The sequence below is a fragment of the Pomacea canaliculata genome, linkage group LG10 (assembly GCF_003073045.1).
Source record: "Pomacea canaliculata isolate SZHN2017 linkage group LG10, ASM307304v1, whole genome shotgun sequence".
Lineage (NCBI taxonomy): Eukaryota > Metazoa > Mollusca > Gastropoda > Architaenioglossa > Ampullariidae > Pomacea > Pomacea canaliculata.
The window spans coordinates 9,354,739-9,380,888 of record NC_037599.1 but is presented as its reverse complement, the minus strand read 5'-3'; the positions used below and the strand labels follow the sequence as shown (position 1 = coordinate 9,380,888).

The following is a 26,150-nucleotide window of genomic DNA, read 5'->3' as shown; positions in this document are numbered from 1 at the left end:
AGTGTATACCTTATGAGGTGAGGATTCATAAATTCAGTGCGAACACTGCCTAACACTTCACTTGCACCATATTCAATTAGGCAGAGTTCTCCAGGACAGAAGATCATACAGACCTTCACATATAAAAAGAAAAAAATATCAATGAATAAATCTCTCTTTTATTAAAAGGTCATTTTTGATAAGTTATTTTTCTCACGGAAACAAAAGAACACAGTATAAAAATTGACTATCATAAATTTATTCAAATGACTTTTCTAATGTATGTATAATTAGATATAGAAAGCTGCTTTTAATATAGTTCTTCTCAATATAAGAACAGCCCTCTGTTTTGAGACCATTATTATTATGTCTGGGTGTTAATACTTTTTTCTTTGTAAAGTGCTTTGAGCTAGCCTTTGATAGTCTGTATAATTCACATGAACTGTTGATGAGTAATAAATGTTATTTTATGCGATGACAGAGATAAAGAATCTTGAATACAACAGAAACATACATCATAAGGCTTGCTCGATATCTACTCAAGCACTCAGTTAAAAACTGTTAGCTAAAAGCTAAAATTGTCCAGACTTACATTTTCATTTTCAAAATAGAATTTTTCATTTCCGGACCCATGCCAGGGAACCTGTTAATAAACATTCAGTTAACGTTTTCTAAAAGCAATAATAATCATCATAAGTAAAATATGAACAATGACATGACTATGTAGAGTTTACCCTATACTAGCTACCACCAGAAGGTCCACTAGCAGTTGAAAGCACCTTGGCATATGCTGAAAGACTGTTGGATGAAGGGACCACTGATAATGAACAATCTGCCCCTTCCAGCTCAGAAAATCCGCAATGATATCGTCTCCCCGGAATGTGTCATACTTTTAATGGGATATTGTGCAGAGGGTGGGGTCTTTTGTGGGTTCCACCTCGGACTTGACTGGATGAATCTGCCACTCCAATAAATATGCAAGTGAGATAAGATCATGTAAGTCCATTCTTACTTGTCTGAAGTATTTGGCATGAAGCAGCAGACTCTCAAGAGATGCTGACATTGGACTGCACATCATTATTCAGAAATGTGACAGCACTGCACTCATGATCTGGGTAGCAGCCCACAACAGCAGGCAAAGTCCAAAAAGGCATTACCAGAAACTGGTAAAATCCCTCAAAAGCAAAGTGGAGGAAGCGATGGGTGCATCAGAAAGTGAAAACAGAAATCCGCAAAACTGATGCTGAAAGCAAACTTTCTCACTGAAACTGCCATCCGCACCAACCTGCCAGTCAGAGAACAGGCACTGTCAGCTCAGGTCCAGAATAAGTCTCCAGTCTCTACAGCGCCATTCCCAATCTGGCACCAGGAACAGGATGGAGTAGAAGGCTGGCAGATCCTGACATTGTAGCTCCTGAATAGCCCTTTGTGATGGCGAGAAGAGATCTTGCTGCAAAGTGCCACTGCATTCCCCATCAAAGAGAACTAGGGTCCAGACCAATAAACAAGCGCAGGGAGGTCTATTGGTAAAGATCAAATGAAGACTGTCCATGATGAATGCATGTTGTTGTTTGTTGTTTAGTCCTTGTTACTCCTCAAAGAGCATAGGGCCGCAACAACACCTTGCCAGCAGACCCAGTTTGGGGCAGTTCCCCTCAGTTGGGCCCATGTGGCTCTGACGTCCTTTGCCTCACTCTCTATTGTTCTTTTTCAAGTCTGCTTTGGTCTCCCAACTCTCCTCTTTCCCTGAGCGTTCTAGTCACTGATAGCCGCATAGACTCAGGGATTGGCAGTCTGCAGTCTCTGTCACTGGATTAGGTGAGCCTGTAGGTTCACTTGCACCAGTGCAAGAGAAGCCCTTTCTCTCAGAGAAGTTGCCAGAATGTTTTGAGCTATGTTCCTAGGCCCAACCCAACCTCCTGGGCTCTGGTGTATACAGCAGATGAGGTAGCAAAAACATGACTATTGTGGTTGAAACCAGAGGAAAAACGGGAGAGATGAACTCACTCACTAGATGCAACAGGAAGGAAGCGAACAGGCTGAGTTTGTGTGCTCCCTTTTCCCTGGTCTATTCTGGCCCCTTGGGAACAAACAACTAGGATTGTGGTAGCCAGCAGAGTAAATTCTACATAGTCATGTCATCTGATACAGTATGAAGAATAAATAGAAATATCATTATACTATTCTGACTGTACAATACCACACACAAAAAAAAAACCCAGAATAAATTGATGGCAAATGCTTTCAGGAATTCATTTGTAGCACAATTTTCACTTGAAATATTTTCACTCCACTCAGAAGACTGAGCTTCTGTGTTCTGAGATGAATTATCAATAGGTTGTCTAACAGTGATTAATACTGACCCTTCAGACTATCAACTGACATGATATTCTTTTCCCAACCTTTAAAATACATGCATGTCTGCCATATCAACCAGAAAAATAGGGTAAGTACTTTCATCATGCCAAAATAAACAATAATTTTTGTTACCTCTGTCAGTTTAGCTGTCTCCAAGTCACCAAGAATAAGGGTATCTGAGGTATGTACCACCAAAAAGCGGTCATGTCCCATGACACGGACCTCATCTATCTCATAGCCATAATGAGACCTGACAGAAACCTTCTGGTTGTTGGACATGTTTCTCACAATTGCCTGTAATAAAGCAATTAAAAGGTTATGTCTTTTCATGCTCTAACAAAGCAGTTTTCACTTTCTCATCTTTTTTCTTCAATCTCTCCTGGTACAATGTGTTCTAGGTAATGAATGCTCAGCTGAAATATAAATAACTTGTTCATTTTGCTATGAATCCAAGAGATGCCCAACCATAACATGAAATAAAGTAATATGATTCTCATAAACATGTTTTGAGATGCCTTAAACCTGAATAAATTGCTCCATACAAATGTCCACACCTGACTGAGGCCAACATGGGTGACTTCAAACTTGTTTCGGATGATTGTTTTCTTCAAGCTGCAGTCAAACATTTCCACACCTCCACACAATGTTCCCTAGATAAGAATGAGGCATTTTTAATGAAAACAATATATATTCAAGTCACAACTGTGTTGAAAAGAACAGTTTACTGAATAGCTATTGTAAAGGAAAGGGAGAAATCAGGTCTTTGCTATCACTACCAAACTACAGATGAATTCTGACACAACCAAAGCGGGCAGACTTTAAATCTGTGTCATGTTTCTTCAGAAACTGTAGTGAAGTAGACTACATTCTGACTGAAATTTACAGTTTTGTTTTTGAAGACCATGCAATAGGAATTTTACACTCACAGCCACCACTTTAGAGCCATCTCTTTTCCATGCTAATGCTGTCACAGTGTACAGGTGAGAAATCTCTTTCACCTTGGGCTCATCCCACATCTGGCGCCTTGGGCTCCAGTTAAGCAATCGCAGTCTGAACAGGCAAAGATCAGAAGCTTTGATTGAAATACAAAACAAACCAATACCAAAGGGAATTTATTTGTATGAATTTTAGCCCAAGAATGTAAGCCTTGGTTCCATAAATGCTATCTCCTACACTAAAGATAAATTTTTCTTTAGTTTTACATTTCAGTCTCAGCATGCATTAACATACTTGTCAAAGCTGCCAATCACAACAGACTGCCCACTGGGATTGCACACTGCCACTGTAAACTCATGCTCATCATCTTCACGGCTGTAGTCAAAGTGTTGGAAGCTGCGTCCATCTCGTCCATAGGAAATTATCCTTTTGTCGCATCCAGCAGCCAAAATGGCAGTTTGAGAATAAGCAAGTGCATATGGAGGGGATGGATGAGTGCAGATCTTCCCCTGAAACAATATAGTTTAAGAAATCCATTAATCTGATTATGAACCAATGCAAACACTTTTACGCAAAAAAAAAACAACAACCAAACAACAAAGTTGTTCCCTAGTTGATAATATTTGTGGAATTTAAAAGGGTCACTGAATTTAAAAGTGTCAAATATGGTGCTGTGCATGACATTGCTGAGACTCATCTGTCTAGGTATTCCATGTGTCTCCTTAGTACTGGCATAAATAGTGGAGTTGTACTTGCATACCTATAATTTGAACAAACAAATTGTAATATTTTGCATCTTTCACAAAAGAGTACAATGGATTACTCTTTTTATATTACTATTAAATATAGTGAATTATCATTTGCGTGTGTGCCTTTATGATGCAGAATAAATATACTAAAATCAAACCAGTCTGGTTTTTGGGATGCATACAAAGAAACAATCCCAGAGCAATAATATGAATTACCTGTGCATCACCTGAACCTTCATCGTCAAAGAAGTATCTGATTATGGACCCATCTGCATGGCCTGAAAGGATGCCCTTGCCAGAAGGACTTAAAAAATAAAGAAAAACAATAACAAGCATACATTTAATAGATTTGTCTGAAATCAGTGCAACCTGTAACATCTTGCTAAAATACATACAAAAACATTAAATTATAAATAAATCACAATCGATGCGTAGAATATAACTGCCATACAAATAGCACTCCAGACAATCCTATACAAAACTAAGGAGATGAAGGACCGTCAATAACTTGTATTTGAGTCACTGTCAGCACCCCAGGCCTACAGACCAAACTTTTGAAAGAAGAGACATAATAATTGCAAAACGCATTTCCCTATGTGGACATAAGCTCAATGCACTGCACATGAAAGACAACAAACAACCCAACAGTCAACCATACAGAAACGTAACCATCAGCACACAGATAACAATGATTGGATGAAGAATTGATGAGTGAGCAGAACTGAACTGATATTTCTTAAAGAGAAATATTGTGAGGTCCAGTTTGAAGGAACAACAACTGACAGAGGGTACTATCAACAGTAACATATACCTGCAGCATCATGCATCATGGAAGAGTAACCCTTCTCCCACACCTATCCTAACGTCTAACATATCTTTTCTACCCTTTCCCCATTATCCCCAACTTCCCCATTTCCCCTCGGCATGAAATCACATATAAATGGAAGCAGTTCTCTCTCAGAAACATAAAATATGATTCACAGCTGAACGTTTGTATCATGCAAGAACAATATTTGACAAAAACTTTAGAAGAAAATGCACTGAGGCAGTATAAGTTGTTTTTAACATTTGAAAAAGTGATGAAGTCATTACTTACTTGTGTGCCAATGAAACGACATAAGAGTCTGTGTTGTATATTGTTGAAGATTTGTTTGTTTTGGTGTTGGCTGATCTGACCTTGTAAATAGCACATAAACCATCAGAAAAATACATAGCATATACTTATAGTTATAAAGTAAGTGTTGAAAATGTGTTGAAAATGTGCAAGTTTCAACTAGTAAGCCATTCAGAGAGATGAACCCAAAAAATGTTTCTTAATTTTCGCTGAGGTTTATAACATGTCCCCTGTGGGACCCCGGGGTATGCTTGCCTAGCAAGCATTGCAAGAATAGGGTCCCTGCCATCCAGCCAGGCATGTCGTAAGAGGCGACTAAGGTGGACACCTCACCTAGAGGTAAAATAGGTTGTGGTAGGGCTAACAACCCCACCATGTAAAAAAAATCCTGTTACAGAAACTAAAACCAGAGAACTCGTCACAGATGGCGAAGGTAATGAAGCACACCAGGAGACTGGACTAATGACGGACGACAGCCAAACCCGAAAGGGAGCTGGCGCCCCGACAGCGGATTTACTGAAGCCGAGGCAGAAGTTGAGGGTGGGGTGCTGGAACGTCCAGACCTTGTACCAGACTGGCAGGATGCTCCAATTAGTCAAGGAGTTTGACAACTACAACTTGGACATCCTGGGAGTCAGTGAGGTCAGATGGACCGGCACGGGAAAGAGGAGACTAGCGTCAGGACATACCATCTTGTTCTCAGGAAGATCAGACGCTCAGCACTCTGAAGGAGTAGCTCTACTCCTCAACAAGAAAACGGAAAAGGCACTGCTGGAATGGAAGCCTTATGGACCCAGGCTTTTGAGAGCAAGATTCCATTCCAAGTACACCAAGCTGACAGTGCTAGCCTGCTATGCAGACAAGGATGCTTTTTACGATCAGCTCCAGGCAGCCTCAGAAAGCGTTCCAGCCCACGACATGTTGCTCATCATCGGCGATCTCAATGCCAAGGTGGGAAGTGACAACACCTGCAGGGATCATGTCATGGGCAAACATGGAATCGGAACCATCAATGACAATGGAGAGAGACTGGCAGACTTTTGTGAAGAAAACAACCTACTGATTGGAGGCACACTCTTCCCACACAAAGACATCCACAAGGCAACATGGACATCACCAGATGGGATCACAAAGAACCAGATAGACCATGTCATCATCAACCGAAAATGGAGGAGCTCACTTCAAGATGTTAGAGCCTACAGAGGAGCAGACATTGCCAGTGACCACACTCTTGTGATAGCCACAGTTTCTCTGAAGCTGCGTCGATCACGAGGAAAACAGGCACGTCAGCAGAGAGTGGACTCCGGCAAACTGAAAAATCCAGCCACCGAAAGGGCCTTTGCTATGGAAGTAAAGAACAGGTTCCAGGCACTAGGAGACCAACAAGAGATGACCTTAGACGACTTCAATCGAGTCTTACAGGAATCAGGAGAGAAAATAACTGGGCTTCCAACGGAAAAAGAAAGAACAGTGGATTAGAGAAGAGACATGGAGGAAGATAGAAGAGAGAAAGTCAGCCAAACAAAGAATCAACAGCACAGATCTGAACGCCTGAAGGAACAACACAGACAAAGATATGCAAAACTGAACAAAGAGGTAAAGAGGATGACAAGAACCGACAAAAGATATCACATAGAGAAACTGGCAGATGAAGCAGAAAATGCAGCAAGTAAAAATGACCTGAAGACACTGTACAAGATAAACAAACAGCTAAACAACGGGTTTAAGAACAGTGATGTGCCAGTGAAAGACGTGAACGGTAATGTCGTCGAGGGAGAGGCAGGAAACTACAGCGCTGGAGGGAACATTTTGAGTCGGTTCTGAACAGACCAGATCCCCCTCAGCTTGCAGACATCCAGCCAGCAGCTATAGACCTTGACATCTGCACAGACCCACCAAGCCTGGAAGAAGTGACAGCAGCAGTCAAGACAATGAAGAGCGGCAAAGCACCAGGGGCAGATGGAATAACAGCAGAGATGTTGAAGCAGACGTGAATGTGGACAGCTCCCAAGCTGACTGAAATCTTCAGGCAAATTTGGGAATCAGGGCAGGTCTGTTGCGTGGAAGACAGGGCTCATCTTCAAGTTACCCAAGAAAGGAGATCTTGGAGACTGCAATAATTGGAGGGGCATAACACTTCTTTCCCTCACCAGCAAGGTCTTCAGCAAGATTGTTTTGTCAAGACTGACGGCAACTCTTGAGAAAGACCTCCGACCACAGCAAGCAGGATTTCGTCCTGGGCGATCCTGCTCCGAACACATCTTCATTCTGCGACAGAATTCTGGAGCAGAGCAACGAATGGAACACACGCTGTACATCAATTTTTTTCATCGACCTGGAGAAGGCTTTTGACAGCATCCACCGCGAGTCCTTATGGAAGATCCTGAGGCATTACGGAGTCCCTGCAAAACTTGTTCAGGTCATTGCAATGCTGTACAGCGATTTCAAATCCCAGGTTGTCTGTGACACGGAGCTCACAGACCCCTTCAACGTCAGTACCGGGGTGAAGCAGGGCTGCATTCTGTCGCCGTTCCTCTTCATCCTGGCCATGGACTGGATCATGAAGACTTCACCGACAGCGAGAGGAGAGGGCTCAGATGGACCATGACTATGACAGCAACAACAACGCTGGAAGACTTGGACTTTGCTGATGACATTGCCCTGCTGTCACACCGCCACCAAGACATGCAGGAAAAAACAAAGGCCTTCTCAGAAACAGCTGGAAACCTTGGGCTGAAGGTCAGCACAAAAAAAAGACTAACAGTATGAGAGTGAACGCCAGAGTCCAAGACAGCATCAAACTAAATGGAGAAGAGATTGAGAGAAGTTGACAGTTTCACCTATCTTGGGTCCAAAATGTCAAACACTGGGGATGCGGAGGTGGAGATTCGAGCCCGACTGGCGAAAGCCAGTCAGGCCTTTGCCTCACTCAGGAGCACATGGAAGGCAAAAAAAACATCAGCCAGAAGATCAAGCTGAGAATCTTCAAGTCAAATGTGATCAGCACCCTCCTTTACGGATCAGAATCTTGGAAGATGACCAAAACCATCAGTAACAAGCTTGACGTCTTCCAAAACAGATGCCTCAGGCGCATACTTAACATCTTTTGGCCAAACACCATCACCAACGAAGAACTCCACCGAAGAAGTGAAACCGAGTTCCATCACCACGCAGGTTCAACGAAGGCGTTGGCGATGGATTGGACATGTGCTCGCCAGCAGACAGCAGACCTTTCCAGAGTCGCCCTACGATGGACATCCAGACGGCCGAAGAAAACGAGGCCGCCCAAAGAAACTTGGAGAAGAACAGTGGAAAAGGGAGATGAAAGGAAAGGGCTGGAATGGGTCACCTAGAGCGGTTTCAGCCGATCGACATCGGTGGCGGACTCTGGTGAGGCCTTATGTGCAACCTGATGCACAAAGAGGAATAGATAGATAGATTATAACATGTTTTTAGAATGTTACAACCTCTCTTCACAGACACACAAATAAGTTACATGTAAAAAAAAAAACAAACAATCTAATCAGGGTTAATTCCTCTATAATTGTTGATGTGCTGAGATGAAGTAAAACAATTTAACACTTATCGTACACAATGCTCCTTCTACAAATAAATACTGGCACAATGATCGGCACTGGCTCTTGTTTAGCATCCAGGTTACAACAAAATGCCTTCCACTCCTCAATCCAACATTCTCACTTCAGCCTCTTCTTATTTATTCTGCTCAACACTTGCATCAAAGATCTTTTCATGTGATTCATACGCATTCAGACAAAATGATGTCATTCATGCGGCAATACTGTTGCTATATACACAAAGACTATTCATAAACATTTTTGAGGAGTCATAAGGGGAGAACATAAAATGACCAGCTCCTATCCCACAGCAAAAATATATCAAAGATTATTGAAAAAGGTGCAGTGTTTCTACCTTGCCATCTGCCAAACCGAAGACAATAGGCTGGTCTGGTGGCCATATCAAGCATGTCACAGCACTTTGCTGTACAAATTTGTTGACAATGACCTTCTTTTCACTCCTGCAAAAGAATAATTAGAAGGCTATATCAACATTTTCAGACTCGATCTGACAGAGTTTAATAAAATGTATAATGTTGCTGATATTATACTATATTGTAAGTAGGCTTAAAAAAAATAAACCTATAAAACTAATTCCACAATTCACAAATCTCACAATTCATAAATTTTAAGAAATATGGCTTCTATTTTGACAACATGACTACATTCTGTGTATTGTATTTATTTATTTTAGCTGAACAATAGGGAGACACTTCAATACACACTTTTAGAGAACAGTACATGAAGTACACGATAGCAGCAGAGTCTTTAAAAGTGTACACAAGACATTTATTGTAAAATTTTAACTTGAAGTCCTGTGATATTGACTGTCACTTGATTTAGTCATCAATCAACCCTTAACTGGTACTGGTTCAGAGCAGGTGTTCAATTTCATAAGATAACAAGATTTTATTTTTCCCAGAGGGCAATTTGGGGCATTCATTTACACATAGTAACAGAAGTTGCATGGTTGAAACAACGAAGGACAGCCTCAATCTGCTGGTCCTGCATGCAAGTACACAAAATCACCAGCCCAATGGGAGGTGGAAAAATTCTCCCAACAGGACATGCCTGTCATCATGAAGGATTTCAGATACTGTCAGAAGTGTCTGCCTGTTAAATTGTTGTTTATTATCGAGATAACTGCTATATGCTACTTTGTGTCATGCAGTCTGCACTAAGAGTGTAAAGCTGCATGTCATCATTATATTATTATTTACCAGTCATCCCCAATTTTGTAGACATAGATGATATTGTCTGTCTGGCCCACTGCAATCTTTGTGGAATCTGGGGAGAAGGCAAGACCCTTTACAGTGTAGCTTTTTTTGCCATACTGAAAAAGAGACCCATGTTAATAGCTAGTTATTTTCAGATAGTTCAAGCACCTGTCTCATATGTCATCTTTTCTTTTAAAACTACTGACTATTTATTTTAGCAGTCTCTCATGCTTGTGCTGTATAAGAAACTGACACCTTAACACGCTGGGCTTGTATTCATGAAGCACATCTACCCAGCCTGTTATCCTACCAAGATTGGACAGATATAATGGTATGGAACTGTTTTGTACTAACCATTTTTTATTGCATTCATGATTTAGAAGAAGCATTAAAAAAAAATCAAACTGAATATAAGAAAAGAATGACGCCCTTCAGGTCGGGTTTTTTTCTATTGGTCATCTAGCTTGTTTCCAAATGGAAAAAAGTTAGTATTTTTGTTAGATACTTGCTAAAAGAACATTGATCATTCGGTACAAATTATTAAATTTATGTTTTTTAGCTTCTAGCTTGCTTTAAGTTTCATGTTACTTATTTTAGTTGTCACACTTTACCCTTGGAAGGAGCAATATATAACTGATCAGTGGCACTTTTTACTGAGTATTCACACTATATGCCAGTCAGTTAGGTATCCATGAAGCAGGGCTTCTGCTTACGCAGAAAATTGCGTACAGTACGCATTAAAAGTTCGGAGGACCCCTTCAATTTTGGTCAATGGGGTCCCCTCCAAAGTTGGGCGAAGAACAGGGACTCCTTAAAAATTTGAAGAAGGGGTCCCTGGGACCCCAAAGAATTTAGCCTTAGCAGAAGCCCTGCATGAAGTACAACTTAAATTGAAACACACACACATAAGTATAACATATCAAGATGTTAACCATGAGCAACTTAAAATATACATCATACAAAATGTTAATAAATTAACAATGCTAAGTTAAGTAGCCAAATCAAGGATTACAGAATTCATTTAAAGAATGATATGACAAATATGAATAACTCGTAAAAGATTAAACAAAATACTTGAAAAATCAAAGTAGAATAATTAGAATATAGTAGTAATTTAATTTTTAATTAGCCCAATGATGCTAAAGGTAAAGGGAAAAAAACAATCTGAGATGACAGTACGTTAATTGTGTTATAGAGTTCAGTTATACTAGAATTACCTTTGCATCTGCAGGTTTCAAAGAAAATTTGTCTCTCTTTTCACCATGTTCATCGTACAGAAGAACGACTCTGTCTGAAGTACACACTGCCAGCTTGTGATTGTTGGGCGAAAATGCAACTGCACATATTTTGGCTGCCCCCTCCTGTGACATAATATGGTAGATAATTTAAGCAGTTAAATTCATAGTTGTAGTAATAATATCACCAAAAATCTAAAAACTGCACTATGTCTACAGTCTGTCTCATTTTAAAATTCTACTAGTAATTCCAGTAAAAGCTCATATCTGCGAGTCTTTTCTAGCTATATTAATTCAATTATTTTCATTAGCAACCACACTTTGTTTTTAAATTCTTATAATCTGATTCTTACCTGAGGAGGCAGAAGTGTTTTTGTGTGCTTAAGCTGCATTTTTACCCCTTACATAACATCACAACCTTTCAGAAACTTCTGAAAGAGCACTTTACTGAGCAGTGACTCGGCTTGCAGACGCTTCAGATGGAATGTTAGCAACAGACTCGTTTTCAAGCGCTCGTCACATATGTAATTTAGTTTCGAAATCAATATTAAGTTCCAAATCGATCGAAATAACTAATAATATTTTAAATATAACTATTTTATTACAATGTAATGTGTCATCACCTCTCCAAACTCTGTTAAATTCGAAAGCGTTCTTGAAAGCTTAATTTAAAAATTGTAAGATGGCGGCAACAAATCCAAGAAGATTCTTTTTTCCAGCAAATGCAATCCGAATAGTGGAACTGGTATATTTTGTCGTGATCTTTTTACAGCACTTTTAATAAACTTTTAGAGAAAATTCTTAGACCTCTAAATTATTGATCATTATGATTCGAAGTTTCGGTTCTGCCACATAATAAAGACATCGGAGTTGGATTTATTCGCTTATCGTGGTTTTTTTCATACATAACATTTATCGTAAGCTAGAAAGTGTTAGAAACCTATTTGTCTGATTGCTGTTCTTCTTGTAACATACCTTATAGTGACAATAAAATATTGGATTAGTAGATTTTTTTCCTACCAAAGACAAATTTCGAAAGATAGTTTGACTGCAAGACATAGTTACCCTGTTGCCATGGAACTTTTAAAATTGTCGATGACTATGATTTTGCATGCGGAAAAATGTAAAATACCAAAGTATCATAATATTTGTGCTGATAGTTTCTCTCAGCGAAAGACTTACGCTAATAATTAAGCTGTATGTTTATGCACGTTGACCACATTTCTCAATCTACTTGATGTGTAACATTCTCTTTTATTTTGATGCAGTTTACATTGAAAATGTTGATAACAAAATTATTTCCTCTTTTATATTTTGGCATTCTGTTGGTTTAATGATTTATTATTTTTTATTTGACAGCTGTGTGCTGTGTTAGCACTTGCTATGGTAGCTGGGTGGAACAGCAAGGGAATAACCTACCGAGATCTCAACAGCCATGACTTCAACTTTGTTAGCAACATCACTTTTTTTGTTGCATCATCTGTGATCTGCATTATCATCCTTTCTGCAACTGTAGTATTCATTTTGTTCAGAAAACCTTTTATTCCACCAAAAATTGTAAGTTTTTGAAATTATAATGCATGCAATTGATAAATCAGCACAAGAATAATAATGCAACATTTTACTTAACTTATGAAGATGTCTTTATAGCTTTATTGGTCAGTGACTTGGACTCAGGTTTTCCCCCTCTGGGTATCAGTGAAGTCTGAGTTTTAGATATTCCTTAAACCTGCTTTTATGTGAAAAACATTTTTCGTTTGCAAATACTGCAGAATTATAAGTGTCTTATAATACACAGAAGCATGGTAAGAGTTTGCAAAATCTTAGTGCTTAAAGATTAGGCTTTGCATATTCTTCTTTAAAAAGGAAATTTATGATTCATGTTTTACCATTTAAAATGTTAGCATTGGAAGAAATGAGATAGTTTCATTGAAAAATAATATGTTGTTGATTGTATTAGTAAGGCAAATCACCCTCCTTTCTCTCTTCAGTAGAAGTTATTTTTAGACAACAAGTCATTCAAGAAGATGCATTTTCTCAGTTTAATATGCATAGTTATTGTTTTCCTTGCTGTTAACATTGCAGGATCTACCAGTTAGTGGATTACTGTGTGCCCTACTGCTCCTCTCATCTGTGGTTCTTGGGGTGTCACTCGCCCAGTTGGGTAATTCTATCTCTGTGAAAGAAGCTGAGCTGTCTTTCAGAACAATGGAGGGTGCATTAGTAAGCTTCTTATAACATTTATTCTTGAACATATGATTGTACATGGGCCCTTATTTAAGTACTTACATTACATCTGTTAGATACAGTGATACCTCGGTTCTCGAACGCCTTGACTTTCGACCAAATCGGTATTCGACCAGGAAATTCGAGAAAATTTTGTCTTGGAATTCGAACAAATATTTGGAACTCGAACATCCGAACGTCCGAGTTGAGCCGAATGGCGTTCATTCGGCCCAGCGCGCCTTGCTTGCGTCATCAGTGACAATAACCATCCCCCTTCCCTCCTCCCTCCACATTCATTCCCTCCTGCCATAAAGTTTGGTACAGGTACAGTAAATGAAACACAATTTACTGTACTGTACAGTACATTTTTGTTTTGTTTTTGTTTAAATAAATACACTTTTATTTCTTATTTCTTGTTGAGACTCATGTTTGTCTACATATTATATACAAATTAGGCCAGTAAATAGGCATTTTCTGGGGCTTGGAACGAATTAATCCAGTTTCCATTATTTCCTTTGGGTTTCATTGCTTCGGTTCTCGAACAATTCGGTTCTCGACCGTCCTCCCGGAACGAATTATGTTCGAGAACCGAGGTATCACTGTATATGGTTTGTTCAGTTATTTCACCATTTTCAAGAGTAATTGAGGCTTTCCTCAATACTTTAGTGATAAAGTGATTATTTTTGTTGGGTAATGGGAATGTAAAGTACCAACTCAGTGTAAGGAATTGGACTAAAATGTTTAGATTTATCAGGGATAGAATCTGCAGCATAAGCATGTCATGTAGTTTAGTCTTTACACCTTTATTGGTCAGTGATTGACTCATTTCTTTTTCTTGAAGTACCTGGGTCTAAGGCATTCTGTCCTCAAAATATATGCTGTTATCTGTTTTGATTATCATTCAATAAGCATTGCTTTTCCCTCAAATCCAATCTCTCATCAATGAAAACATGTTTTCTGCATATTCTACAGATTATTGTATGTCACTGTCCAGAACAATGTTAACAAGTTCTAGTATAAACAATTAAGACGTCTAACATTTCTTCTTATTGTCTACATGTGTTGTGCATACATTTTTTTTAATCATGATAATTTTTTTCTACAGGCATTGGGGTTAATATGCAGCATATGTTTGATCTGCAGCACTGTCTTTGCTTTCCGAGCAAGACTTGTAGAGGGAGAAATTCCCAGTGAGCAGACACGTTCTATTGCTGAATTACCAGGAGACATTCCTACATAAACATTCTTCTTGGTATTTTTTCAGTTGTCTTGTTAACATTTTGAGTCTTGTGTCATTCCATCCTGTTTGTACCTCAGAGACAAATGCTAAAATACTGAGAAAATTTCAGGTACTAGTTGTTCGTAAAACTTAAGTCCCTGAAGAGTCTTTAGAACAGTTCATTTTATTGTATTTTACTTATAGTTGATGACATAACTTTACTTGCATCGAAATACACCTTTAACCACATTCCAAGAACAAAAAGTTAAAGTGGGTTATAGCAGGTGCACATAATATACGTTAAGGAGAGTTTGCAGTAGGGGAATAATTTTAATGTAGCTTTGTCAGTGGTGTGCTGGTGTTATGCAGTTGGGTTATTGGCTTGCATGTTGCGTAAAATGTCCTGATTGCAGTTGCTGTTTGAAAGGAAGTAACTATTGTTTGTGGGATTGTGCAATTCTCTCATATTTGAAATTTATTCAAAGTTATCACAGATAGCAGGTTGTGAAAATTATGCTGAGTGATGCTTTCGAGCAGAACTTATCATGGTACAATTTTTTGGGGAATGTATTTTCACCTATCATCAAACTTCTGAAAGTCATTACAAAATTACCTCACATAAGTTTTACCACAAAACACTTCGTTTTGTGATATCATAGAATATTGTACAATGATGTTCCCTAATTTTTTCCAGTTAGCTATAGCTGTAAAATGAAAGATTATCAGAGTTTTTTTAGTTGTATTTACTTTGTTTAGACCATGTTTTGGACGTCAAAAACTATTATACTGGCATCGTCTTCCTCTTCTTGCTCACTCTCATTTGAACGCTGTAAACTGTAATGCTCCACTTTCAGCTTGGTCAGTGTCACAGTGTAATTAATTTACTATTGGATTTACTAAAAAATATAGAAGTGTTGCATTCTGGTAAGAGACATTTTTTTCAGAGGGTTATATTAACAGTGTTAGTGTAATGGTTGTACATTCGACTAATGTGTGTGATGAACTTATAACACATGTCTGAAGGCTACAGCCTCATTTAGTTAAAGTTATTTGCACATCATAGCCAGATGAATGTAAGCAAAATGTACTTGTTAATGAGTTTCATGAATATTAGTACAGTCCAAGTTAGAATGCTCTGTACAAGTAGATTTGTGTGTGACATTAAATCTTACAAATAGGGTAATTAATGTTGGTGCATCTGCACTTTTAGCTTTTCTGCTAACCCTAAGCTGCTACAAGGGGCATTTATTTTGGAGAGACTGACTACATTAGGATGTAGCATAAGGTTGCATTTTGTAGCACAACTATAAAAAAATTGTAGATTGTTTATAATTATTGTGATTGGAGATTTAAAAAACCTTCAAATCAGGTCTTTATTATATTTAGACTTGTAGTACTAGTACCATGTTTGGGTCTAATGTCCAATATATCAGACTTTGATAATGCATAAACAAAAGTGCTTACTAATTTATTTAAAATAGAATATAAGTGTTTATGTAAAGTTTATGAGAACTGAATTTTCAAGCTATACTTCACAAAATATTCAAAATTAAATTTGAACAAGGCAGAAATTGATATTTTGTGATGGAAATTCTGCTGTATATTCTTGATTATTTGTGAAATGCAATTGCCTTGGCATCTTTGTGATCTTTCGTACTGCTGATGATAATAAGATCTTTGTACATAAAATCAAAAGTGGAGAGAAAAAACTGTTTATACAGATGTGAGATGGATGATCTGATTTTTAAAAATTTGTTTTATGCATATTTATATACACATCTTTATACACAAAACAAATGTATATGTGGACATATGCATATAACTACATTTTTCATTGAAATATTGAGGTAAGAGTTGACATGTAGCATATATACCTTTGTTAAAAAGTTTTTCTGAAAGATCATCTGCTTAATGTCAGAAAAACAAATTCAGTAATTATTCACCTTAATGCTGGAAAAAATTTGTAAGTCCATCTGAAACGGAAAATTCAAAATTATATATTTTACACGTTAATCAGATTTGACATTAGATTTTACATTAATGTTTCTGTCCAAAAAAGAAAAACCTTCAACAATTTGACTTGCAATCAAGCTTGTTCATACTGACTTCATATGTATGCAAGAAAGAGGAAAAAAGAAATAGTAATATCAAGGTTTGACATTTGCTCAGTTTCCAGTTAGACTTTGCCCATTTCAGAAGTATTTTTAGCAATCAAAAACATGGTGCTCAGCAAGTTTTCTTTGAAGACACTAAGATTGTGTAGTGGGATTTACAAGATTTTTTTCCTTTCGTTGCATTTTATATTCACAAGATAAGTATAAGCTCTGCATTTGTCCTTATTTTCAGGGCCAACGTCTTTAGACTGTGATAATCTTGTTAACAGGGAAATAGTCTGGTTGTGTGTGTGTGTTATGACAGACCTGTTTTTCCCCTCGGAAAGTAGGGAGTGGTATCAGGACAGCCAAACTCTACTTTTATGAACTCAGAGGGTCTTTCATAGTACTAGTCTGCATTCTGAATCAAAAATTGGCTACAGACTTAAATCTCCCACTATACATTCAGTTTTCCCTGATATGATATAGATGTAGGGGTAAACAGGTCTGTTATGATTACCAGTGTGTTTGCATGTAGATTGTTTTAGATGTTATCCCTTCATTCAGGGTTTTTTGCTTATTTGATGCTTATAGTAATTCAGTTGTACTGTATCACTGAATTGGATGTAATGTTTACAGAAATTTTCTTCCCTGAATAAGTTCCTTTATAACTTATAAATTGTAATTTTTTCACTGTGTTGTGTGTGTTATTGAAATATGTTATTGCAACATAAATGTCATAGTCTGTATGGGGTGAAACTAATGCCTTATGAATAACTTTAGCAGGTCACAGTAAAATCTTATGTGTATTAGTTCTAAATGTATTTCAGTGGTTTCCATATTTTTTCTGTTTTATATCAAGATACAAGATTGAGTATCATGTAACAATCATGAACAGTTGGAGTTCTTGTAATTTATGTTGCCTAAATTTTGTGCAATACTTGGGTATTTTATTTATTGCAGTGAAAATATAGGGCTTGTGTTGAATTTGAAATCTAGTCTAGAAATAAATGCAAATTTAATGCAATATTTATTTCTTTGTATTTTAGTGATCTTTATATTGAGAACTTTAATAGACATAGGAGTTGCGATAAGAAACATGTGAATATAAAGAAGTAGTCCAGTCATTTGCAATTCAAATGTGGTTTTATTTTGCAAAAATAGGATCATGTAATCTGTATAGACATGAATGATCTCTAACATCAATGTGGGTAGTACCTGTAGGGGAAATCTGATCAATATATGACAAATCTTTGTTTTAGGATATAGGCTAGGTCTTTACCTCCCTGCATTTAACTTGGATGGCAAGATCCAAGATTCCGCCTCCTTCATTTAGTCTGCATTGTGGCATACACAGGGCATTGGAACTGATGAGAAGTTTGTCAGTGCTTAAGGAGAAGAAAAAATCCTACTTTTTGTAGAAAAGAACCAGACCTCTTTTAGTCTTCTAGCTTTTTTAAAAAAAAATCTTCTATAAATTTTAGAGTTTATGAAACTCAGAAAATGAAAAATAGTAGCGTTTTGGAAATATTTTCTCGTTCTTTTTGTTCCTGAGTAACAGATGCCCTAACATGCCCTGTCACAGAAGAAAACTGTTTAAAAAAAAGCAAAAAGATGACCATTGAAAACTATGGCTTCTAAGCTGAGCTGTTTAAGAATGAGATCACAATGGATCCCATTTCAGAACAAAATATTATCTAATGTAAACCTTGGAAACTCTTCATCACATAGCAAATGGATATGAAAGTATTCAGAAGAGGTAGTATACAGTGTTGTGGTGGTGGTGATTAATGGGTGAACAAGTAAACTTAATAAATGACTTTCTTATAGAAACACAATTCAACTCTAGATACTGTAATATTTACTAGCTTTCTCTGAGCGACCATTCTGTAACAGGTATTGCTGTGTATACACAGTTTTACACTTCAAAACAATGAATTGCCATAATTTTTCCATCAGAAGATATGTTGGCTGCCCAATATCAGCAGAAGCAGAATTTGTAAGTTTACATTTTGTATGTTTTGTTTCTTTAAAGTGCATTTAGACTATTTTTAAAATTAAAGTATTTTATGAAAAGGGATAATGGCAAAGAATTGAAATAGGCTGCCAGCAGAATCAGATCTTTCTGAAACAGCTCTGTTTTATGTCACTAGGAACTTCCTCTTTATCTAAGTTAAATCCACAAACATGAAAACCTCTCAAGGTCTTTGTATTCATGCATGCATACGTGTACTCACACTTACCCACACACGCACCCACCCACCCCTCCACACTCACTTTATTTTTTACTTTTTAACAAATTGTCAGCATCCTGAAACAGAATTTATCACAGTCTGTTGTCCTGGAATGTGCTACAAACAGCTACAGTTTGTTGATGCTTTAAAAAACATCACAAGTAATCCACAGGTAGCAGCATCACAAAAATCGCTCATCACAGTTCAGAGATTCTTACGTAAAGTCTAAGACTACCAACATCAGCACACCAGTTTTTAGTTCTAGCACGGTCCTAGATTTGCGGTTCACGCAAACAACCACAAAGGAGTAAAATAACAAAGGGATCTCTGGATGGTCCTATTCAACTTTGTGTGTTGTTTGGGTGGTATTTCTCTTTGTCATGCAAATGACAACTTTCACACATTAATAAAGTATTGCTGATGGTGCAATGCAGTACACCTCTGGAGTTTATGTCTCCTATTTCTTCTCAGAATTTCTGTTTGTAACCAATTTAAATCCAGACTTGGCTCTCTGTTGCCCACTATTACCAGGTGGTGATAATGATGCAGGTTCATCTTTCATTGAACAAATCGGAGGCAAACTCCCTTGAGCGCCGGTCTTTGTGCTGGACGAAGCTGTAGCTTTGGGACTTTGATACCCCAGCGGGGAATAGCCCTTGGCGAGGGCTCGGTCTTTGCTCGATGGGATTAACTGTTCTACACTTTCTTTGACCGCGGAATTGAAGGATCCCTTGCCTGCTCTCGACTGCCGCACGATTCCCTGGCTGGGTGTCTTGGGAGGGACGCGTTTTGGAGGCGCAGGGCTTCGCGAACTGTACTCAGCCGGTTGCAGCATGTTGATGGGGCTGGCTGGCAGGGGCCGCTGCACGCCGGTGCCCTCGTTCCGTGGAGTAAGCTTGCTTCTGAGCAGCAGTTCTTTGATGTCTTTCACGTCGCTGTGCATCTGGTTGTTCTGGTCGCGAATGTTGCGCATCTCTTCATAATTTTGTCGCATCACTTCACGCATGCGCTCTACCTCCTGACGCATAGCTTTTGTTGCCTGTAAAATGAGAAATTATTGTAGGCGCAGTTTCTATCTAGCTTGCTATCTCTCTGTCTTCTTTTAACCACTATATATTTTCAATGTGTATTAATGTTAGCAAACTAGGCTGTATTGATCAATAAGATAGAAGATGCAACCTTCCCAACCAAAGATCCAGTTTTAAACAAAGCAAGCAGCCCGTGCTACACTTCACGAAAAGCTGTATGGCATAAAACACTTATAAATAGTGGATGATAAAGAAGGTTGAAAATATGTCAGACTTTTTCCAGCTCCTGACGAAATTTGTCGTGGATGGTGCCTCGCTCCAAGTCCATCTCGCGAATCTTTGAATTTTGTTCTTCAATTATTTTGAGAGCTCGCTTTAGCTCGATTTCCATTTCGGCTAGTCGCGTTTTCAGCAGGGCGAGTTCCTCAGAAAGTCTTGAAATTTCTCTGTTTTGTTCTTGATAAAGACTGTCCCCTTCCAACGCCTGTATAAGTCAAAGAAAGAAAAGTTCATTTTATTTTCTGCTATGTGTGTGTATCTCTCTTTCTTTCCTCTCTCTCTCTGTATAGACTAAAGCCAACGGTACTTTAAGTTTGGGCATCACAAGTCTGAACTCTTCCTTTCTCACAGACAGAAGCGAACGCACACGCACACACCTTGCCTGTAGAAACAAAAACAAACAAACAAACAAACAAACTAGGATTTTGCCATTATTGACAGAGAAAATGAGGAGAGGGTGGGATTAAAGGTACAAATTGCTAATGAAGAAGAAAACAGCATGACTCTCCTACATAAGTTTAAAAGTCTCTGACCCTGACATCACCTACTTTTTTCTCATCACGGATTCTGCCGATTTGGCGATGGAGCTTATTGGCATAATCTTCTGTCTGCTTAACCAGCTTCTTGAGCTCGTCAATCTCGCCCACTTTGGTCTCGATAATACGGTCCTTCTCCTCGCTTGCGCGCGCCAGCACCTGGATCCTTTCCTCGCGATTGACCAGAGAGTCTTTGAGATCCTCTATCTCTGTTTCTTTAGACGAGATGACCTCATCCTTTGCCTTAGTTAGCTTTCCTTTGTCCTCACTATGCTTCCTCTCCTCAACCTGAAGACGTAATCGCAGAGCTTCTACCTGGCCCTCCAAAACCTACAGTTGGGAATTAAAATGAATAAATGAAGGCTGAATTAAATGTATAGCTAAATTTAATGTTGAATGGCGTATGTTTGTCTATTTCTTAAAAAAGTAATACTGCTATTTTTCCTTGTATAAATAACGAGAAGAATAACATCAAATATTTTACTGGTTAGAAGTTGAAGGGCAATAGACTGTCGCAGAACAGATTCACTTTAACTTCGAGGGATATTATAAGTCTCACTAATCTAGGCCGCCAGTAAAAGTTAGGCAGTGATGATAGAGATCCTGTATATGAACATAGGACCTCCGATATCATTGCCCAGCTCTCCCCACTTCTAAAGCGACACACCCCGGGTAGAACATCAAAGCAGGTTTACACCTTGTTCATGCTCCTGACCCCTTGCAACATGGTGTACGCCTCGCCGTCTTCCAGGGATCCGTCATCAGAAGCTACAGAATCTCGTGACGAGGCCACTTCTGGCGATGGGTTAGCAACCACCCCACTGGGCAGCAGTAAATCGTGAGCAGGGGTGGTGGGTCGGGGGGTGATGCCCAAGCCCTGAACTGTCAGTCTGTCCCCCTGCAAGGAAGAAGTTCGTGCGAAGTTACACAGAACGAATGATTACACTGTGTGTGGAACATTGTCATCACGAAAGACAAATCAAGAATTCTTATTATCATTATCGTGGGAATAGGGGATAGCCTATAAAAACAATGTACGCTAATACTTTTATGATAAAAGTGGCGATGATATTTATTTATGGTGTGACGACACCTTTACTGAAGTATATTCATTATTTTGTGAGAGCATTTATCATGGCGTACCTTCATCGTATGACCGCGGAAGTCTTTGGGCTGGGTCATAGTCTTTCCGCTAGCCATCGTTTATCTGGAACAACAGGATCAAATATGCCACAAATAAATTAACTCTCCAAAAACCATCAAGAAGCAAAAGACGACTTCATACTTCCTTGTAAATTTTCACTTATCTACTCTTTCGTTATCAACATAGTCGTGAAAGCTCAGGTCGACACATTTGGACGAATAACAGAGATACAAACAGGTCTCGCACATAAATCTAAAAGTATTGAACTTCTGTGTACGCTGCAGATAAATAATTTAAGGTGGTAGAGTGATAACAATTCATAGCAGGTTAGAAGCCGCTACTGACAGTTGGCTCTGCCAAAGCTCGACAAAGAGCTCTCAAGTGTTAAAGACCGGGCACACAACAGGAAGACGTTTTACTAATCATTTCAGACATGCTAAACGACTAGCACCCCAATGCCTTTTAAAATGAAAAGTCTGTCGTAAAGGTGACCATGTATGATCGTGTTTGCTTTGTCACTGAAAAGCGAGCACATAACCTGCCATTATATTTGGCACTGACTCATGTAGCCTAGCTATAGTGTTGATTTAAAAAGAGAGAGAGAGAAAAAAAAAAACCCCAGCAGGTGTTTTAAATACACAAGGAAATCCCCCTTTCCCAACCCGACAGCTATTTGACGATATTTGTTATGAAAGCTCCTAGCCTTTAAAAAAGTCCTGGCTAATCCTTACCGTTTGAGTGTTGAGCAGCTGACATTCTAACATTTTTGTTTTAGTACTGCCATAAACGTACACTTGGCGGGGTAAAGTCTAGTACCGTGGTCAACAGACCCGTTGCTTTTATTAACCCCGGCATTAAAACGTGAGTTTAGCACCGGTACAGCCACAGACCTTACAGTATACACCGTGGATTCTATTAACTGTAGCGTTTGAACGTTAATATAGTACTACTACTGCTACAGAATAACTCATCTCATCTCATCTCATCTCATCTCATCTCATCTCATCACTCACATGCACCGCGAGACTCAGTCATATGCTTACGCCGTCACGCTTCGGTGTCTCGCGGAAACAACCTTGTAGTGAACGTCAGGCTTGAACAGATAAATGTACATAAGTCGGATGAACAATTCACTTGGCCAGACCAACCGTCAGGTATTCTAATGCTGTTCAGGCTTGCTCGCATTCAAAATTTTCCTTGGATGTTATACAAATTTTATTATTTAAAATGAGACCTTTGACACTCTCAGGCTTCATTCGAACTGCCATGGGATAAATTTCAAACTTATCTTATAGTCAATGTCGTTCAATGTACGATTTGAAATTTAAAATTAGTTATGAGTGTGTTTGTAAGGTTATGTCTTCATGTCAAAGCAACACATCATTTAGGCGATCTTGATAGTGTGTTCTCTCTTTACACACTTCACGCTTGACTAGCTAGGAGACTGAGACGTCAATTAGTTAGCATTGTGTTGACAGATAAATTACAGAACACATGTTCTGTAGGACCTTGCGTGTGTTGTGTATAGTTGTGTGTGTGTGTTGGTACACATACCGGTTGTAATACAGCAGTAAGACCCAAACAGACCGTCTTAGTACTCAAAGTTCAGGCCTGTTGTTTGAGACAGCTTGTGGTCGTTTCTGTAACGTTTTCCAACACCCGATCCTCTCATCACACGTCACATCCAGGCCACAACATCGAACCTTCACTCGTCCATTGTGGACAACTTGATAGTTCTTCTTCGGTTACACCAGTCGATCCCTCTTCGGAGACGTCCCACGTCACGGTCACGGTTTCAGTCTGGAAGACGATTCGCCGACTGCATGGTTCCTTCGACCCACAGTCTTTGTTCTCTGGGGCCTCCGTGCAGTGGATCGTGTCAAAGCTTTATACTTACATTCACCGAGACTTTATGCAGTCAGCAATGGCCAGAAAACACGTGAAAATATTCCAACAAAATACTTGTTCAGGTCTGCGCACGCGTGCCTTGCTTTCCAGACACGAAAGTTTTACACAAGAACAAAAGTCATAAGTGCTTGTCCTAGAAAAATTCAAGGCGAAGTTATCTTGATAAACCGAGAAAGCTTTGTTTGCGATCGGTCTTTCTAATGCAATCAGTGTGACCGTGTTATGGCACCATGCAGTGGTATTGGATCAAATCGATCGAACATTTGATCGATATTTCTAGTCTTTAAAGCGAGGTTGCTGTGAGCACCTACACACTGTGCTCTTAACCTTCGTTTATTATTACATACCCAGACACATTTAGCACTTTCAAAAAAGATACCCCAAACAGAAATATTTAATAGATTGACTTTCTCTCTCACATGTGTGCGTGTGCGTGTGTGTGTGTGTTGTGTCCTGTGAGTAGCTTCTAGCTAGAAGCTGGGACCTGGTGCAGTTAAGTATTATTATTATTTTCTAATCTCTTTCATGAGACACCAAGCGATATTCCGTTTTTGCTGTTGATCGGTCCATAAAGGGTCGTAATATAGTCCCACAGCAGAAAGCACTGTCGTTTTTCTTCATGTATTCCGTCTCCAACAAACCGGGTGGCACCCAGTGGAGGTGATCAGTTAGCGACTGGCACAAATCGCTGAGCGCCCACCCCATACAACCTATGGTACTCGGGTGACCACTGTGTCAGCCACTGCAGTACTATGCATGGTACGAAAGAACTATACACAATGTTCAAGTATTGTTGCTTGTAAATGGTTGATTTACTTACTTTCATCGCTGTCACGTCCCCATCGGCGTCGGTGAGAAGTAACTTGGGTAAACTCCGACAAGGTCAAGGCAGGGTACGTGTCGTACGGGAGGGTCACACGTCAAGATAACCACCCGAGGGTGATTGCAGGATTGTCGGGTGGATTCATTGTCTGGAAGGTAAGGTGTCCCAGTTTGTCGAGCTTCAGCGACACCTGGAGACCGCTGTTTCCTTTACCCCGGGTCGGGCGACACGTCTGCAAGTCACTAGCGTTTATTTCTCTACCCTCCCCCTTCTTCCTGCCCTAGCCACCCGACCCAAAGCGCGCAGCCGATCGAGCCCGGCATGGCGAACAGAAGGGGTTGATTTTCCAAATTGATTTTGTGAGATAATCGCCATTTTATTGAGATTTCATTATTCCCTGATGGGTTCTTCAGAAAAAAAAGACTCTGAAAGGAGCAGTCCGCACAACACTTTTATTTACAATCATTCGTGGGCAAGGAAATAACTTTCTTTCACTCCAAAAACAAACCGACTGCCTCATATCTATGGACAAAGAAGAGGAAATGATAGGCGGGGGTTGGTGGATGGTAGGGGGAGTAGAGTGTACACGAGAACGAGTTTTGCGGCGAGCACAGAAATCAGCAAATTGCGGTAACTGTTTTCACTTGATTAAAAAATTGTAACATTTATTTTCTCACATAGATTCGCTCGATAATTATATAAGTGCATTATATAATTTACATTCCACGATGGAAGTTTACAACCGTGAAGCGGTGAGCTATAGGGGAAGGGATCAAACGAACAAGCAATGGTCGAACATGCCCGTTATCTCTTGATTATTTCACGGACGTCATACGTCGGTAGTTATTCCAACCTCGCAGGTGGTTAAAGGTGTGTGTGTTGAGGTACAAGGATATAGCATAAAGGCAATGAACAAATACCAGCAGTTCTTGGCCCGTCGCCAGAAACGACCAAGAGTCGACACCCGTCTGTTCTGCGTTGCCTGGAGCTGATGACCTCAGCTGGCACCCCTGGAAACAAATGACGTCAGTTAACGGAACTCCATTCCCGTTTTACTCTAACGGGGCTCTTAATGTGTCCTCTGACTTGCCCGGGTGCATTAGTACACAAAACTGCATTAAGTACTGAGAGTTAGAGTCGAGATGTTGCCTACCGACACAAATGCTTAATCCTATTCGTTCTACTTACTCTTAACATTTGGTCTTAATATTACATGAATTAGCGCCAGATGGTACCGACTGTCTGTTTTTGGGGGGAAAGGGGAGGTAGGGTGCAAAAAAAAAAGAGACACGAATTGTGCATAGCATTATATTCCTACTGATGTCGGACAAAATTTAAATGACTCTTCTCATAATACGAGTATGAACAGGCCTGACGAGAGGGGGGGACAGGAGGGTCTGGTGTACCCGGGCCCGCGGCTGTCAAGGGGGCCCGGCCTTGGTCAGTGGATTTTTTTTTCTTCTTCTCCTTTTCTTTTTCTTTTAAAGAAAGGTCTAA

General features: G+C 39.3%; 3 protein-coding genes across 4 annotated transcripts in view; 1 reads left to right on the top strand and 2 right to left on the bottom strand.

The window, feature by feature from the left end:
* LOC112573418 (intraflagellar transport protein 172 homolog) overlaps window positions 1-11,673 on the bottom strand; it is a 31,749-nt gene extending 20,076 nt beyond the window's left edge. The window contains 12 exon segments of the mRNA XM_025253774.1: window positions 10-113; window positions 572-622; window positions 2,470-2,631; window positions 2,892-2,987; window positions 3,264-3,387; window positions 3,568-3,782; window positions 4,239-4,326; window positions 5,119-5,198; window positions 9,067-9,172; window positions 9,932-10,044; window positions 11,146-11,289; window positions 11,517-11,673. Of these exon segments, the coding sequence (XP_025109559.1) occupies window positions 10-113; window positions 572-622; window positions 2,470-2,631; window positions 2,892-2,987; window positions 3,264-3,387; window positions 3,568-3,782; window positions 4,239-4,326; window positions 5,119-5,198; window positions 9,067-9,172; window positions 9,932-10,044; window positions 11,146-11,289; window positions 11,517-11,555 (1,322 nt within the window). The 5' untranslated portion in view covers window positions 11,556-11,673.
* Window positions 11,674-11,834: 161 nt separating this feature from the next.
* On the top strand, window positions 11,835-17,728 carry LOC112573944. Its single transcript, XM_025254661.1, has 4 exons — window positions 11,835-11,908; window positions 12,523-12,720; window positions 13,249-13,386; window positions 14,495-17,728. The coding sequence occupies exons 1-4, from the start codon at window positions 11,846-11,848 to the stop codon at window positions 14,627-14,629; spliced, it is 534 nt and encodes a 177-aa protein (XP_025110446.1). The 5' UTR covers window positions 11,835-11,845; the 3' UTR covers window positions 14,630-17,728.
* Window positions 17,729-17,828: 100 nt separating this feature from the next.
* Window positions 17,829-24,940, bottom strand: LOC112573943 (peroxisomal and mitochondrial division factor 1-like). Of its 2 annotated transcripts, none has more exons than XM_025254660.1 (6): window positions 23,477-23,666; window positions 21,922-21,985; window positions 21,476-21,676; window positions 20,791-21,108; window positions 20,238-20,447; window positions 17,829-19,974 (listed from the first exon to the last, which is right to left on the bottom strand). In XM_025254660.1, the coding sequence occupies exons 2-6, from the start codon at window positions 21,976-21,978 to the stop codon at window positions 19,393-19,395; spliced, it is 1,368 nt and encodes a 455-aa protein (XP_025110445.1). In that variant the 5' UTR covers window positions 21,979-21,985; window positions 23,477-23,666; the 3' UTR covers window positions 17,829-19,392. The 2 variants fall into 2 exon arrangements, with proteins under 2 accessions (XP_025110445.1, XP_025110444.1); XM_025254659.1 differs by lacking the exon at window positions 23,477-23,666 and adding an exon at window positions 24,651-24,940 and having other exon boundaries at window positions 18,548-19,974.
* Between the last annotated feature and the right edge of the window lie 1,210 nt (window positions 24,941-26,150).

Bases quoted from the DNA above. Each gene is read 5' to 3' on its own strand.
- LOC112573944 (XM_025254661.1), top strand. From the start codon at position 11,846: ATGGCGGCAACAAATCCAAGAAGATTCTTTTTTCCAGCAAATGCAATC. The intron at 12,721-13,248 runs GTAAGTTTTTGA...TTAACATTGCAG, and splicing joins CTTTTATTCCACCAAAAATT to GATCTACCAGTTAGTGGATT. The intron at 13,387-14,494 runs GTAAGCTTCTTA...TTTTTTCTACAG, and splicing joins GAACAATGGAGGGTGCATTA to GCATTGGGGTTAATATGCAG.
- LOC112573943 (XM_025254659.1), bottom strand. From the start codon at position 21,978: ATGGCTAGCGGAAAGACTATGACCCAGCCCAAAGACTTCCGCGGTCAT. The intron at 21,109-21,475 runs GTGTAAACCTGC...TCCCAACTGTAG, and splicing joins GGGTCAGGAGCATGAACAAG to GTTTTGGAGGGCCAGGTAGA. The intron at 20,448-20,790 runs GTAGGTGATGTC...TGACTTATACAG, and splicing joins GAATCCGTGATGAGAAAAAA to GCGTTGGAAGGGGACAGTCT.